The sequence below is a fragment of the Pseudophryne corroboree genome, chromosome 6 (genome assembly GCF_028390025.1).
Source record: "Pseudophryne corroboree isolate aPseCor3 chromosome 6, aPseCor3.hap2, whole genome shotgun sequence".
Taxonomy (NCBI): domain Eukaryota; kingdom Metazoa; phylum Chordata; class Amphibia; order Anura; family Myobatrachidae; genus Pseudophryne; species Pseudophryne corroboree.
Window position 1 is genome coordinate 149,760,382 of NC_086449.1, and position 15,393 is coordinate 149,775,774.

Below are 15,393 nucleotides of genomic sequence, written 5' to 3' on the forward strand. Positions count from 1 at the left end.
TGTGTGAAAAAGGGGGACTCTGCCTGCCTGTGTAAAAAAGGGGGCTCTGCTGCCATAATGTGTGAAAAAGGGGGCTCTGCTGCCATAATGTGTGAAAAAGGGGGACTCTGCCTGATGTGTAAAAAGGGGGACTCTGCCTGCCGTAATGTGTAAAAAGGGGGACTCTGCCTGCCGTAATGTGTAAAAAGGTAGACTCTGCTGCCGTTATGTGTAAAAAGGGGGACTCTGCTTCCGTTATGTGTAAAAAGGGGGACTCTGCCTGCTGTAATGTGTAAAAGGGAGGTCTGTGGCCATGCCCCCTCCCCATGAAGCCACGCCCCTATATTTTTTACGCGCAGTATGGCGCACAGTGGCCCTGATTTGTATATGGGGGGGCACCGATGCTGTTTCTTGCACACAGCGCTAAAATGTCTAGTTACGGCACTGACTAATAGCATAACGCAGGATATTTCACAGATATATCTTGCAGAATGCTAGTTAGCACTGCAGATCAGTCCCTATTACTATCAGTGGGGACTACAATCTGACCCATATATACCAGACTCTGGAAAGTAAAGCTTTTCGGAGTTTGAATATGTTCGTTTACACCTTCCTCAGATGGTGTAAACTGCTTTATGCCTATGAAGGCTTACGTGTAGTAGTGAGATCTTCTAGTCCCTATACGGCAGTGGCACTGGCTTACAATTCCAAAAAAAGACAAAACAGCCTAAAGAGGTGATAAATAGCTTGGGTCCTTGCTAAGAAGTTAGCAATTCATTGTCACTTCCCATCTCATACACTATAGATAGGGTATATAGGGGGTCATTCCGATTTGATCGCTCGCTGCCGTTTTTCGCAGCGCAGCGAACAGGTTACTACTGCGCATGCATATGCATTGCAATGCACAGGCGCGTTGTACGGGTACAAAGTGCATCGTTGCTGGGCGATGGATTTAACGAAGAATCCATTTGCACAGCCGATTGCAAGGAGATTGACAGGAAGAGGGCGTTTATGGGTGTCAACTGACCGTTTTCAGGGAGTGTTTGGAAAAACGCAGGCATGTCCAGGCCTTTGCAGGGCGGGTGTCTGACGTCAATTCTGGGGCCAAAAAGACTGAAGTGATCGCAAGGGCTGAGTAAGTCCAGAGCTAAACTGCTAAAAACGTTTTCGTCCCACACAGCTGCACACGCGTTCACACAATTGCAAAGCGAAAATACACTCCCCCGTGGGCGGCGACTATGCGTTTGCACGGCTGCTAAAAGTAGCTAGCCAGTTATCAACTCAGAATGACCCCCATAGTAATTCAGCATGTTCAAAATGTCAACATTGTGAACATGAGGGTTAGGGTTGAAATGCAGAATGTCGACATTTTGAACATGTCAACATGATATACTGCACCCTACACATAGATATAGGAGACAGAGCCATGAAATTCAGGGGAATCTGGTACAGGTTAAATACCTACAGCATGATATTAAGGGTAGGTGTTGATTAAAGAAGACAGTAAGAGAACTATTTTTGAAAAAGCTACAGCCCTTCCAGTTCTAATAGACTTCAGACAGTTTATGAATAAAACATGCCGTGTTTTGGAAATATGAGGGTAAGTGATGTATTATGCATAAAGATAAAGCATAGTCTTCTACACATACAAATATAATTTATTACCCAAAGGATCTTTCCTCTCTTCCAGTTCTTGCAGCAAGAAATCATCAGCCAAAAGGAGCAGACTCAAAAGATGCAGCAGAAACAGGAGCAGGAACTGCAGAAGTTCAAGGAACATCTAGAAGAGACGTGCAGGGAGCTGGTGCAAATACAGGTCAGAGATACCTGCTCGTTTCTCTCATACACCTGGGAGTGCTGCAAAGCTGTACTCTGGCCTTCAGCTTTCCAGAAAAGCTCAATGGGCTGGAAGAACCGCAGAGGCAGGAGATGCTACAACTAAGGGGGATATCCAATTATCCCTGTTAAAACATCGGGTCCGAAAAACGGCCGTTTATCGGACTTTTTTCTGATGTTTCACCGATCGCATGTAAAAAAAAAACCTTTCTCCCAAAAACACACAGGTTCAGTGAAACCTGTGTTTTCGGGTGAAACAGCCCCGTTTTCGGACGAAAACGGGGCTGTTTCCGGGGATTCTGCTTCGCCTGCCGGAGTCCGGAGGCAGGTGAAACAAAATCCCCGATAAGCCGCGGCACGCGCCGGCTTATCTGGGCTAATTAGATAACCCCCGGCGGGACAATTAGCCCCGGTAACAAACCGGAGCTAATTGGATATCCAATTAGCTCCGGTAATCTCAAAAGCTATTGATTTCGACCCCCTGCCTATTCAATTGAAGCCATTTTCACCCGTTTTTAGGGAAATTTTCACCAATGCCTTTTCACCTTTTTTTTCTTTTTCTGTCAGTCATTAGGGGACACTGGCACAAGTTCAAGACTGTGGGGGTGATGATAGTGGCTTACAGGGAGCTGGCACGTTAAATAAACTAAGACGTGAAACAGGCTCCTCCCCCTCTATCCCCCATCATCACTCAGTTCCAGCTTCTTCAGTTTTATTTCCTTATTTTATTTTCATACCTGTTTTAAACCGTCTCAGTAACCCTTCGCCACTTATACTGAGAAGTGGGGTCCGGGTTTACACTAACTCACTGCACAGGATCCAGCGCTTAACTGAGAAGCACTGTATCCCCAATGAGCAGCCGATTACTACTGAGGCTCCGGATCTGAGTGAGTAGAAGTAGCGGGGAGCGCTCATCTATGATCAAGTGCCATACTTAGCACCGCAACCGCTGCACAAATCCCCTTCCCGCTCTGCAGAAGCGAGCAGCAGCACGGGGCTGAGCGGCTATCAGCAGGGGGGCCGCAGCGCCTCTCCTTTCCCTTCAGTACAGCGCTGAATGCCCACAGCGGGGAACGGTAGAAGGAGGTGGAGCGTAGAGCTGAGCCGCAGCAGCGCGGCCTCACAAGTAGAGGATGGGACATTAGCTCCACTGCATATAGGGTGTAGAAGTAGAGTGTGCCTTGCAGAGTTAACGCTGCCAGAAGCTATGCTGCCATTGCAGGCACCCAAACAAGATGGGAATTTGGGTGCCTGTTGCACATAACTGCAGAGAGAGAGCGAGAGACAGAGAGGGGGGCAGAGTTACTGGGATTTCTTCCCTTTCATTCACTCCAGTGCAGTGCTGATCCCTGTGTTACACAGTATTATACATAACTACTGCTATATCTCTCTCTCCCTCCACAGAGACTGCTGAACTTCAGATTCTGCCTTGCTAATACAGGGGCACAGGCAGAGCCGGCCCTAGTCATAGGCAAACTAGGCAACTGCCTAGGGCATTTGGTATGCCTAGGGGCACCAGCAGCTTCTGCTGAATAAAATGATATGTGGCATGCCTATATTCTGTGTGTGGCATTTCGTATGCAGATACAGCCACAGTCGCACACGTATATAGGCATGCTGCATATCATTTTAATCAGCAGAAGCTGCTTGTGCATCCCAGCCACATAGCAATGCAAATAAGATGTATTTTCATAAAAAAAGGCGCCCAGCATTAGCAGAATTGCCAACTGACTCACACCAGGCTTCTCCTGCTGCATGTCGCATTGAGGCAAGATTTATGAGGACACATCTGTATCCAAGCAGAGTCAGAGGTCACAGTGTTAGCGGCCATGTGAGTGCTGTGTGTGGGAGGGTCGGCATATATGTAAGGTGCATTGTGTGTCATGTGTATAAATGCATTATTAATGTGCACAAATGTGTAAGGGGCACTATGTGTGTGTCATTATGTGTATAAGGGCACTAATAATGTGCAGCATATGTATAAGGGACATTATATGTTTCATTATGTCTATAAGGGAATTCATAATTTGTGGCATATGTGTAAGGGACATTATGCGAATAATGGCATTAATAAAGGTTGGCATAATGTGTAAGGTGCATTATGTTTATAAGGACATTAATAATGTGTGTCTTATGTGTAAGGGGCATTACTGTGTGGTATTATGTGTATAAATGCATTACTAATGTGTGGCATTATGTGTATAAGGTGCTCTAGTGTGTGGTGTTACATATAGAAAGGGCACTACTGTGTGGTCTAATGTGAATAAAGAGCAATATGGTGTGGTGTAATGTGAATAAGGAGCAATTCAGTGTGATGTAATGTGAATTAGGGGCACTACTGTGAGGAGTAACGTTTATAAGGTAAAGTGGTAATACTGTGTGATGTAACGTGAATAAGGAACACTATCACATGATAAAATGTGAAAAAAGTTGCAGTACTGTGTGGTGTAATTTGAATTGGGGGTTCTATTGTGTGGCCATGCCCCTTGCCAGCAAAAACACACCCCTTTTTGGGCTGTACGCCGAATGTGCGCACTGTTCCTATTTAAAATATAGGGGGTAGGAGCACCAAAATGAGTACTGCTATGGGTGAGGGGTGATGGTGTTAGAAAAGGGGTGCATGGTCAGAGGTGGAACTAGCGGTGGTGCTAGGGGGCACCAGCCAAAATCTTGCCTAGGGCATCATATTGGTTAGGGCCGGCTCTGGGCACGGGCTGGTTGCTAAGGGAGTTTATATAGAACTTACTTCAATTTTTTAGATTGTATTCCCTCTATCCTCCTGACTCTCTCAGTACTTACATAGGTGGGGTTTTAAGATTAACCTGTCAATCAAACAAAAGGCGCCTTCCTCAGCAAGGCAGCTAATTAAATGGCAACATTGTTTCTTCTCTCCTCAGGAATCTGCACTGTTCAGCAGAGACAGGTACACATTGCTACAGACTGCCAGAAACCTAAGAGCCTGCACAAATACAGGCTGGTGGCTGAAGGGGATTTAGAATAGGGGAACCATTTGATTATTATACCTCCCCCTATCCTTCTGATAGTCCTCTCTCTCACTCTCTCTGTCTATAGAGTGCTGGTCTAAATTGCATGTGTCTCCACTCTGTCCATCACAATGGCAGACAAGGGACCAGTGAATAAGGCATCGCAAAAATTATTTGTCTGGGCGAAGTGCAACAAAAAAGCTCACACAGACGATTCCTCCGTGTGAGGCATGTGCTTCAGAGGTTACGTTAGTTTAGTTAACCCGTCCCAAGACGCAAATTTTCCCCTCTGGGCGGTAGCGCTAACTGGAACCATCTCACAATTGCATACTGAAGTGGCTGCTTTACGGATGACTCATGAGACGGTTAGTGAGATTCCTCAAAGTGATGTACCTTCTATTGCTACAGAACCACTTTGGGTGACAGGTTTAGCCAAGTCATTAGAGAGTCTCACGAAACGTTTGGACTCGTCCAGTACACAGCCGCAGACAGTGTCCAAGGCTAAGAAACGTTCAGTACCATTAATTCTTCAGTCCGATGAATCCAGGGAAGAGCTTCTCTCTCAGGATGAAGCCGAAAAGGACGATCGTGAGCTGGGGCAAATCACTGACGCGGACAACGAAGTTACACTAGAACCTTCTCAAGGGGTTGAACCTCTTGTTTTGGCTATTAGACAAGTTTTGAACATTTCCGAACCAACAACACTGGATTTGCCAGATACGGCATTATTTGGAAGAAAACAGCGTTCAATGGTCACTTATCCATTTTCAAAGAAACTGGATGATCAGCTGACAGAGGCTTGGAAGAACCTGGACAAGCGGCTTCAGATGCCCAAAAGATTCCTAAGTATTTATCCGTTTCCATCGAATAAGACAGATAAATGGGAGATGTCACCTTGAGTGGACTCCTTGCTATCCAGGTTGTCCAAGAAGACAGCATTACCTGTTCCGGGATCAACTTCGTTGAAAGACCGGTCTGACCGGAAGCTGGACACCATTGTTGAAGTCCATCTAATTGGCCGCAGGTGTCTCACTTAGACCAACCTTGGTAAGTTCCTGGGTGAACAAGGCATTGGAGCTTTGGTTCACTAAATTGATAAAGGACTTACAAGAAGGAGTTCCGTTAGAAGAAGTAGTGATCTCAGCGGAATATATTAAGGAATCAGCTATATACCTAGGAGAAGCAGCTAGAGACAGAGCCATAACTAGGTGTGTGTGGAGTGTGCTCCGCACATAGCGCTGCAGGGTAGGGGGCACTGTTGGCAGCACTTGTCAATTGTGAATTATCAAATTACTTTCTCATACGTCCTAGAGGATGCTGGGGACGACATCAAGACCATGGGGTATAGACGGGATCCGCAGGAGACATGGGCACTCTAAAGACTTTTCATTGGGTGTGAACTGGCTCCTCCCTCTATGCCCCTCCTCCAGACCTCAGTTTTAGAAATGTGCCCAGGTTGACTGGATGCACTCTGAGGAGCTCTACGGAGTTTCTCTGAAAAGACTTATGTTAGGTTTTTTATTTTCAGGGCGATCTGCTGGCATCAGACTCCCTGCTTCGTGGGACTGAGGGGGCAGAAGTAGGAACCAACTTCCTAAAGAGTTTCATGGCTCTGCTTCTGGCTGACAGGACACCATTAAATCCTGAAGGGAACTGAACGCTAGCCGTGCCTAGATGCTCACTCCCACAGTACGCCGTCACCCCCTCACAGAGCCAGAAGTCAGAAGACAGATGAGTGTTAGAAGACAGATCTTCAATCAAGAAAGTGACGCCTAAAGGTACCGTGCGGCTGACGGGAGCGCAGCGCGCCATGTTGCCCACACATACACAGGCACTGCAGGGTGCGGGGGGGACGGGGGGACGGGGCGCCCTGGGCAGCATGAAACCTATGGAAACTGGCATAAATAAGGCGCATAAGTTGCCGAGGCACAGTCCTACCCCTACTAGTATAAAAAATTACCTCATAAAAGCTGAGGAGAAACACACCATTGAAGAGTGGAGCTTCCTCCTCAGTCAGCCAGCACACTGCTCAGCGCCATTTTTTCTCTCTCCTCAGGCTGCAGAGACAAGGCTGGTCCTCCTCCACTACTGAACAAGTATCAGGGTGCAAAACGGGGGGCCACAGTGAATTTGGTACTATATAATTGTGTGATTAACATTATAAAAGCGCTGAATGTCAGTGGGCATTTTGTGTTCACAGACATTGTGTTACTGGCGCTGGGTTGTGAGCTGGCAAATCCCATCTGTGTCCCTCTGACAGATTTTACTGTGGGTCTGTTCCCCTATAAGTCCCGGAGTGTCTGGTGTGGTTCTGCACGTGTGTGACATGTCTGTGGCAGGGAACTCTGTGGAGACCTGTTAGGGACACAGAGGTGTAATATGACACCAAGAGCCTGACTGGGTGAAAGGTTACATGATAGTGTGAATCATATCAGTAAGAGGTTGGACTGAATCTCATACAGAAAATGAAAATAATCTGTTGAAGATGTGATTTTTAATAGTTCTGCCTTTCATCCACAGGGACCTTTCTGGGTCTCATACAAATTTGCACAAGTAGTACAAACTGATACCGACATGGACTCTGATTCCTGTGTCGACACTAGTGATTCCAGGGGAATAGGTCCTAAGTTAGCAAAAAAGCATTCAAAACATGTTTTAGCTATAAAGGAGGTGTTAGAAGTTACGAAGCCCCCTCTTTTACCACAAGGAGAGGGTTTACTTTAGTAAAGAAGTAATGTAATTTTCCCTCCACCTCAGGTCTGATTTAACCTGAAAAGAAATTTCAGATTCCCAAAAGGAATTCAGGCAGCTTACCTTTTTCCAAAAAAGGTGGGAGTCACCCCGCATTTTAGACAGGGCCCTGTCATAAAAGAGAAAATAAGATTTTACTTACCGGTAAATCTATTTCTCGTAGTCCGTAGTGGATGCTGGGGACTCCTTAAGGACCATGAGGATAGACAGGCTCCGCAGGAGACATGGGCACTTTAAGAAAGAATTTAGGTTCTGGTGTGCACTGGCTCCTCCCTCTATGCCCCTCCTCCAGACCTCAGTTAGAGAAACTGTGCCCGTTAGAGCTGACAGTACAAGGAAAGGATTTTGGTAATCCAGGGCAAGATTCATACCAGCCACACCAATCACACCGTATAACATGTGATAACAACCAGTTTACAGTATGACAAAAAACAGAGCATCAGGTCCAACCCTGATGCAACCATAACTTAACCCTTATTGAAGCAATGACTATATACAAGTATTGCAGAAGAAGTCCGCACTTGGGACGGGCGCCCAGCATCCACTACGGACTACGAGAAATAGATTTACCGGTAAGTAAAATCTTATTTTCTCTAACGTCCTAGTGGATGCTGGGGACTCCGTAAGGACCATGGGGATTATACCAAAGCTCCCAAACGGGCGGGAGAGTGCGGATGACTCTGCAGCACCGATTGAGCAAACACAAGGTCCTCCTCAGCCAGGGTATCAAACTTGTAGAACTTTGCAAAAGTGTTTGAACCTGACCAAGTAGCCGCTCGGGAAAGCTGTAATGCCGAGACCCCTCGGGCAGCCGCCCAAGAAGAGCCCACCTTCCTAGTGGAATGGGCCTTAACAGATTTTGGCAGCGGCAATCCAGCCGCAGAATGAGCCTGCTGAATCATGTTACAGATCCAGCGAGCAATAGTTTGCTTTGAAGCAGGAGCACCAAGCTTGTTGGAAGCATAGAGGATAAACAAAGACTCTGTTTTCCTGACCCTAGCCGTTCTGGCTACATAAACCTTCAAAGCCCTGACCACATCAAGTAACTCGGAATCCTCCAAGTCAGTAGTAGCCACAGGCACCACAATAGGTTGGTTTATATGAAAGGATGAAACCACATTCGGTAGGAATTGTGGACGGGTCCGCAATTCTGCTCTAGCCGCATGGAAATCCAGATAGGGGCTTTAATGTGACAAAGCCGCCAACTCTGACACACGCCTAGCCGAAGCCAAGGCTAATAGCATGACCACCTTCCACGCGAGATATTTCAATTCCACCGTTTTGAGTGGTTCAAACCAGTGGGATTTCAGGAAACTCAACACCACGTTAAGATCTCAAGGTGCCACTGGAGGCACAAAAGGGGGCTGAATATGCAGCACTCCCTTTACAAACGTCTGAACTTCAGGCAGAGAAGCCAACTCTTTTTGAAAGAAAATGGATAGGGCCGAAATCTGGACCTTAATGGAACCCAATTTTAGTCCCAAATTCACTCCGGACTGTAGGAAGTGAAGGAAACGGCCCAGCTGGAATTCCTCCGTAGGAGCATTCCTGGCCTCACACCAAGCAACATATTTTCGCCATATACGGTGATAATGTTGAGCTGTCACGTCCTTCCTAGCCTTTATCAGTGTAGGAATGACCTCATCCGGAATGCCTTTCTCTGCTAGGATCCGGCGTTCAACCGCCATGCCGTCGAACGCAGCCGCGGTAAGTCTTGGAACAGACAGGGCCCCTGTTGCAACAAGTCCTGTCTTAGAGGAAGAGGCCACGGGTCCTCTGTGAGCATTTCTTGCAGATCTGGATACCAAGTCCTTCGTGGCCAATCTGGAACAATGAGTATTGTTCTCACTCCTCTTTTTCTTATTATCCTCAGCACCTTGGGTATGAGAGGAAGAGGAGGAAATACATAGACCGACTGGAACACCCACGGTGTCACCAGGGCGTATACAGCTATAGCCTGAGGGTCTCTTGACCTGGCGCAATACCTCTGTAGCTTTTTGTTGAGGCGGGATGCCATCATGTCCACCTGTGGCAGTTCCCACCGACTTGTAATCTGTGCGAAGACTTCTTGATGAAGTCCCCACTCTCCCGGGTGTAGGTCGTGTCTGCTGAGGAAGTCTGCTTCCCAGTTGTCCACTCCCAGGATGAACACTGCTGACAGTGCGCTTACGTGATTCTCCGCCCAGCGAAGAATCTTGGTGGCTTCCGCCATCGCCACTCTGCTCCTTGTGCCGCCTTGACGGTTTACATGAGCTACTGCGGTGATGTTGTCTGACTGAATCAGAACCGGTTGGTCGCGAAGCAGGGTCTCCGCTTGACGTAGGGTATTGTATATGGCCCTTAGTTCCAGGATGTTGATGTGAAGGCAAATCTCTTGACTTGACCACAGACCTTGGAAATTTCTTCCCTGTGTGACTGCACCCCAACCTCGGAGGCTTGCGTCCGTGGTCACCAGGAACCAGTACTGAATGCCGAATCTGCGGCCCTCGAGAAGGTGAGCGCTCTGTAGCCACCACAGGAGTGACACCCTGGCCCTGGGGGATAGGGTGATTAACCGATGCATCTGAAGATGTGATCCGGACCACTTGTCCAGTAAGTCCCATTGAAAGGTCCTCGCATGGAACCTGCCGAAGAGAATGGCCTCGTATGATGCCACCATCTTTCCCAGGACCCGAGTGCAGTGATGCACTGACACCTGTTTTGGTTTTAATAGGTTCCTGACCAGTGTCATGAGTTCCTGAGCTTTCTCCATCGGGAGATAAACCCTTTTCTGGTCTGTGTCTAGAATCATGCCCAGGAAAGGCAGACGAGTCGTAGGAACCAACTGCGACTTTGGAATATTTAGAATCCAGCCGTGTTGCCGTAACACTTCCAGAGAAAGTGCTACGCTGGTCAGCAACTGCTCTCTTGATCTCGCTTTTATGAGGAGATCGTCCAAGTATGGGATAATTGTGACTCCTTGCTTCCGCAGGAGTACCATCATTTCCGCCATTACCTTGGTAAATATTCTCGGTGCCGTGGAGAGACCAAACGGCAACGTCTGAAATTGGTAATGACAATCCTGTACCACAAATCTGAGGTACGCCTGATGAGGTGGATAAATGGGGACATGAAGGTATGCATCCTTTATGTCCAGAGACACCATAAAATCCCCCCCTTCCAGGCTTGCGATGACCGCTCTCAGCGATTCCATCTTGAACTTGAACCTTTTCAGGTATATGTTCAGGGATTTTAAATTCAATATGGGTCTGACCGAACCGTCCGGTTTCGGGACTACAAACATTGTCGAATAATAACCCCTTCCTTGTTGAAGGAGAGGAACCTTGACCACCACCTGTTGAAGATACAATTTGTCAATTGCAGTTAACACTATTTCCCTCTCGTGGGGGGATGGCAGGGCCGATTTGAGGTATCGGTGAGGTGGCATTTCCTCGAATTCCAGCTTGTATCCCTGTGACACAATCTCTATTGCCCAGGGATCCAACTGGGAGTGAACCCACTTGTGGCTGAAATTTCGAAGACGCGCCCCCACCGGGCCTAGCCCCGCTTGTGGAGCCCCAGCGTCATGCGGTGGATTTTGTAGAGGCCGGGGAAGACTTCTGTTCCTGGGAGCTAGCTGCGTTGTGCAGCTTCTTTCCTCTGCCCCTGCCTCTGGCAAGAAAGGACGCACCTCGGACTTTCTTGTTTTTCTGTGATCGAAAGGACTGCATTTGATAATACGGTGCTCTCTTAGGCTGTGAGGAAACATATGGCAAAAAATTTGACTTTCCAGCAGTAGCTGTGGAGACCAGGTCCGAGAGACCCTCCCCAAACAATTCCTCACCCTTATAAGGTAAAACCTCCATATGCCTTTTTGAGTCGGCATCACCTGTCCATTGCCGAGTCCACAGGACCCTTCTGGCAGAATTTGACATAGCATTTATTCTAGAACCCAGTAGACTAATGTCTCTTTGAGCATCTCTCATATAAAGGACAGCGTCTTTAATATGCCCCAGGGTCAATAAAACAGTATCCCTATCTAGGGTATCCAACTCCTCTGATAAGGTATCAGTCCATGCCGCTACTGCACTACAGACCTAGGCCGACGCGATTGCCGGTCTGAGCAAGGTACCTGAATGTGTATAAATGGACTTCAGGGTACCCTCCTGTTTGCGATCAGTAGCATCCTTGAGGGTAGCCGAATCCTGGGACGGCAGGGCTACCTTTTTGGATAAGCGTGTTAAAGCTTTGTCCACCCTAGGGGAGGATTCCCATCGTAACCTGTCCGTTGGCGGGAAAGGATGCGCCATAAGAATCCGTTTGGAAATCTGCATTTTTTTATCTGGAGATTCCCAAGCTTTTTCACATAACTCATTCAGTTCGTGTGAGGGGAGAAAAGTTACTTCAGGTTTCTTTTCCTTGTACATACAAACCCTTGTGTCAGGGACATGGGTTTCCTCTGTGATGTGCAAAACATCCTTTATTGCTATAATCATATATCGGAGTGATTTAGCCAACTTTGGCTGTAACTTTGCATCATCGTCATCGACACTGGAGTCAGAATCCATGTCGTTATCTGTGTCAACAATTTGGGATAGTGGGCGCTTCTGAGACCCTGACGGCCTCTGCGACATAGGATCAGGCACGGGTTGGGACCCTGACTGTCCTGAGGCTTCAGCTTTATCTAACCTCTTATGCAAGGAATTAACATTATAATTTAAAACCTTCCACATATCCATCCAATCAGGTGTCGGCGCAGACACCACATTCACTTGCTCCCGCTCTGCTTCCACATAGCCTTCCTCATCAGACATGTCGACACAAGCGTACCGACACACCACACACACAGGGAATGCCCTTTTTGAAGACAGTTCCCCCACAAGACCCTTTGGAGAGACAGAGAGAGAGTATGCCAGCACACACCCCAGCGCTATAAACCCAGGAATAACACAGTAACTTAATGTTAATCCAGTAGCTGCTGTTTATTGTGTTTTTGCGCATAATTTATGTGCCCCCCCTCTTTTTACCCTCTTCTACCGTGAATCTGCAGGGGAGAGCCTGGGGAGCTTCCTCTCAGCGGAGCTGTGGAGAAAAAATGGCGCTGGTGAGTGCTGAGGAAGAAGCCCTGCCCCCTCGACGGTGGGCTTCTGTCCCGCTTAAATATGCATTTTCTTGGCGGGGGCTCACACATATATACAGTGCCCAACTGTATATATGTTTACTTTTGCCAAAAAGAGGATCCAAATGCTGCCCAGGGCGCCCCCCCCCTGCGCCCTGCACCCTTACAGTGACCGGAGTATGTGAGGTGTGTGGGAGCAATGGCGCACAGCTGCAGTGCTGTGCGTTACCTCAGTGAAGAACGGAGCCTTCTGCCGCTGATTTGAAGTCTTCTTGCTTCTCATACTCACCCGGCTTCTGTCTTCCGGCTCTGCGAGGGGGACGGCGGCGCGGCTCTGGGATCTGACGGCGAGGGTGAGATCCTACGTACGATCCCTCTGGAGCTAATGGTGTCCAGTAGCCTAAGAAGCAGGACCTAGCTTCAGAGAGTAGGGCTGCTTCTCTCCCCTCTGTCCCACGATGCAGGGAGTCTGTTGCCAGCAGAGCTCCCTGAAAATAAAAAACCTAACAAAATACTTTCTCTCAGCGAACTCAGGAGAGCTCACTGAAAAGCACCCAGCTCGTCTGGGCACAGTATCAAACTGAGGTCTGGAGGAGGGGCATAGAGGGAGGAGCCAGTGCACAGTGCACACCAAAACCTAAATTCTTTCTTAAAGTGCCCATGTCTCCTGCGGAGCCCGTCTATCCCCATGGTCCTTACGGAGTCCCCAGCATCCACTAGGACGTTAGAGAAAAGGTGTTTCTCCCAACGGCTGGAATGGCTTCACTTAAGGAGCCAACAGACCGCAAGTGAGTGAGGTGATTTATTGATGTGGCCAATGGGACACTACTCAGGCCTACCATTGTCTGTGAGTGGGTGAGTAGTGCTATTGAAAAGTGGTCAGAAAACTTGTCATTAGACATTGACACAATAGATGGAGACGAGATATTCCTAATGTTAGGTCATATCAAAGACGCTGCTGCGTATGTACTAGAATCCATTAAATATATTGGTTTCTTGGGATCAAGAACCGCTACCATGGCAGTATCGGCTCGTAGGGCGTTGTGGATTCGCCAGTGGAATGCTGATGTAGATTCCAAAATAAAATATGGAGGCTCTCCCGTATAAAGGTGAGGCCTTGTTTGGTGATGGGCTGGATGCGTTAGTCTCGGCGGCTACCGCAGGTAACTCGACATTCTTGCCTTATGCTCCTACACCGGCGAAAAAGACACATCACTCTCGCATACAGTCCTTTCGGCCCAACAAATACAAAAAGGCCAAAGGCCTCCCCTTTTTTTGCAGGTAGGGGAAGGGGAAAAGGAAAGAAATCCGCAGCGTCTCCCGGATCGCAGGAGCAGAAGTCCACCCCTGCTTCTGCCAAATCTGCAGCATAACGCTGGGGCTCCCTTGCGGGAGTCTGCTCGGGTGGGAGCATGTCTGAAACTTTTCAGCCAAATCTGGATTCAATCTGGCCTGAACCAATGGGTCTTACAAATAGTGTCCCATGGGTACAAACTAGTTTCAAGACGTCCCCCCCGTGCCGATTTTTCAAATGACCTTGCCAGCTTCTCTTCCGGGAAGAGAGGCAGTAACAACGGCAATTAAAAAATTATGTCAGGATCAGGTCATTGTCCTGGTACCCTTGTCACAGTAAGGAGAAGGTTTTTTTATTCAAGCCTCTTTCGTAGTTCCGAAGCCGGACAGCTCGGTCAGACAGACTTTTAAACCTGAAAATCTGAATCTCTACCTGAAAAGGTTCAAGTTCAAGATGGAATCCCTGAGGGTAGTGATTTCCAGTCTGGAAGAGGGGGACTTCATGGTGTCAGTAGACATAAAAGATGCTTACTTGCATGTTCCCAATTATCCTCCTCACCAAGCTTATCAGAGATTCGCAGTACAGGATTGCCATTACCAGTTTCAGACGTTGCCGTTCGGACTCTCAACGGCACCGAGGGTATTCACCAAGGTGATCGCGGAGATGATGGTCCTCCTTCGTTAAAAAGGAGTCAATATAATTCCTTATCTGGACGATCTCCTGATAAAAGTGAGATCCAGGGAACAGTTTGTGCAGAACATCGCACTCTCCCTGTCAATACTCCAACAACACGGTTGGATCATGAATTTTCCAAAGTCGCAGTTGGAACCGACGACAAGATTGTCATTTTTAGGGATGATTCTGGACACAGAAGTACAGAGAGTATTTCTTCCAGTGGAAAAGGCTCTGGAAATCCAGAAAATGGTCAAACAAATATTGAAACCAACAAGCGTGTTGATCCATCAATGCATTCGGTTGTTGGGGAAAATGTTAGCGGCCTACGACGCCATACAGTTTGGCCGATTTCATGCCAGAGTATTCCAGTGGGACCTGTTGGACAAGTGGTCCGGATGTCACCTACACATACACCGGAAAATAATCCTGTCCCCCAAAGCCAGGATTTCGCTCCTGTGGTGGTTACACAGTTCTCACCTACTAGAGGGACGCAGATTTGGGATTCACGACTGGGTCCTAATAACCACAGATGCAAGTCTCCGAGGCTGGAGAGCTGTCACACAGGGGGAAAGCTTCCAAGGAAAATGGTCAAGTCAGGAAGCCTGCCTTCACATAAACGTTCTGGAATTGAGAGCCATTTACAACGGCCTTCTACAAGCGGTACATCTTCTTCAAGATCCCGTGCAGATCCAGTCAGACAATGTAACAGCAGTCTCGTACATAAACAGGCAAGGCGGAACGAAAAGCAGAGCGGCAATGGCAGAGGTGACAAGGAT

General features: G+C 47.9%; 1 protein-coding gene across 1 annotated transcript in view; it reads left to right on the plus strand.

The window, feature by feature from the left end:
- Window positions 1-15,393, plus strand: part of LOC134936775 (STE20-like serine/threonine-protein kinase) — an 86,059-nt gene that overhangs the window by 42,158 nt on the left and 28,508 nt on the right. The window contains exon 16 of the mRNA XM_063932019.1: window positions 1,670-1,795. Within this exon, the coding sequence (XP_063788089.1) occupies window positions 1,670-1,795 (126 nt within the window). The remainder of the gene's footprint in view (window positions 1-1,669; window positions 1,796-15,393) is intronic.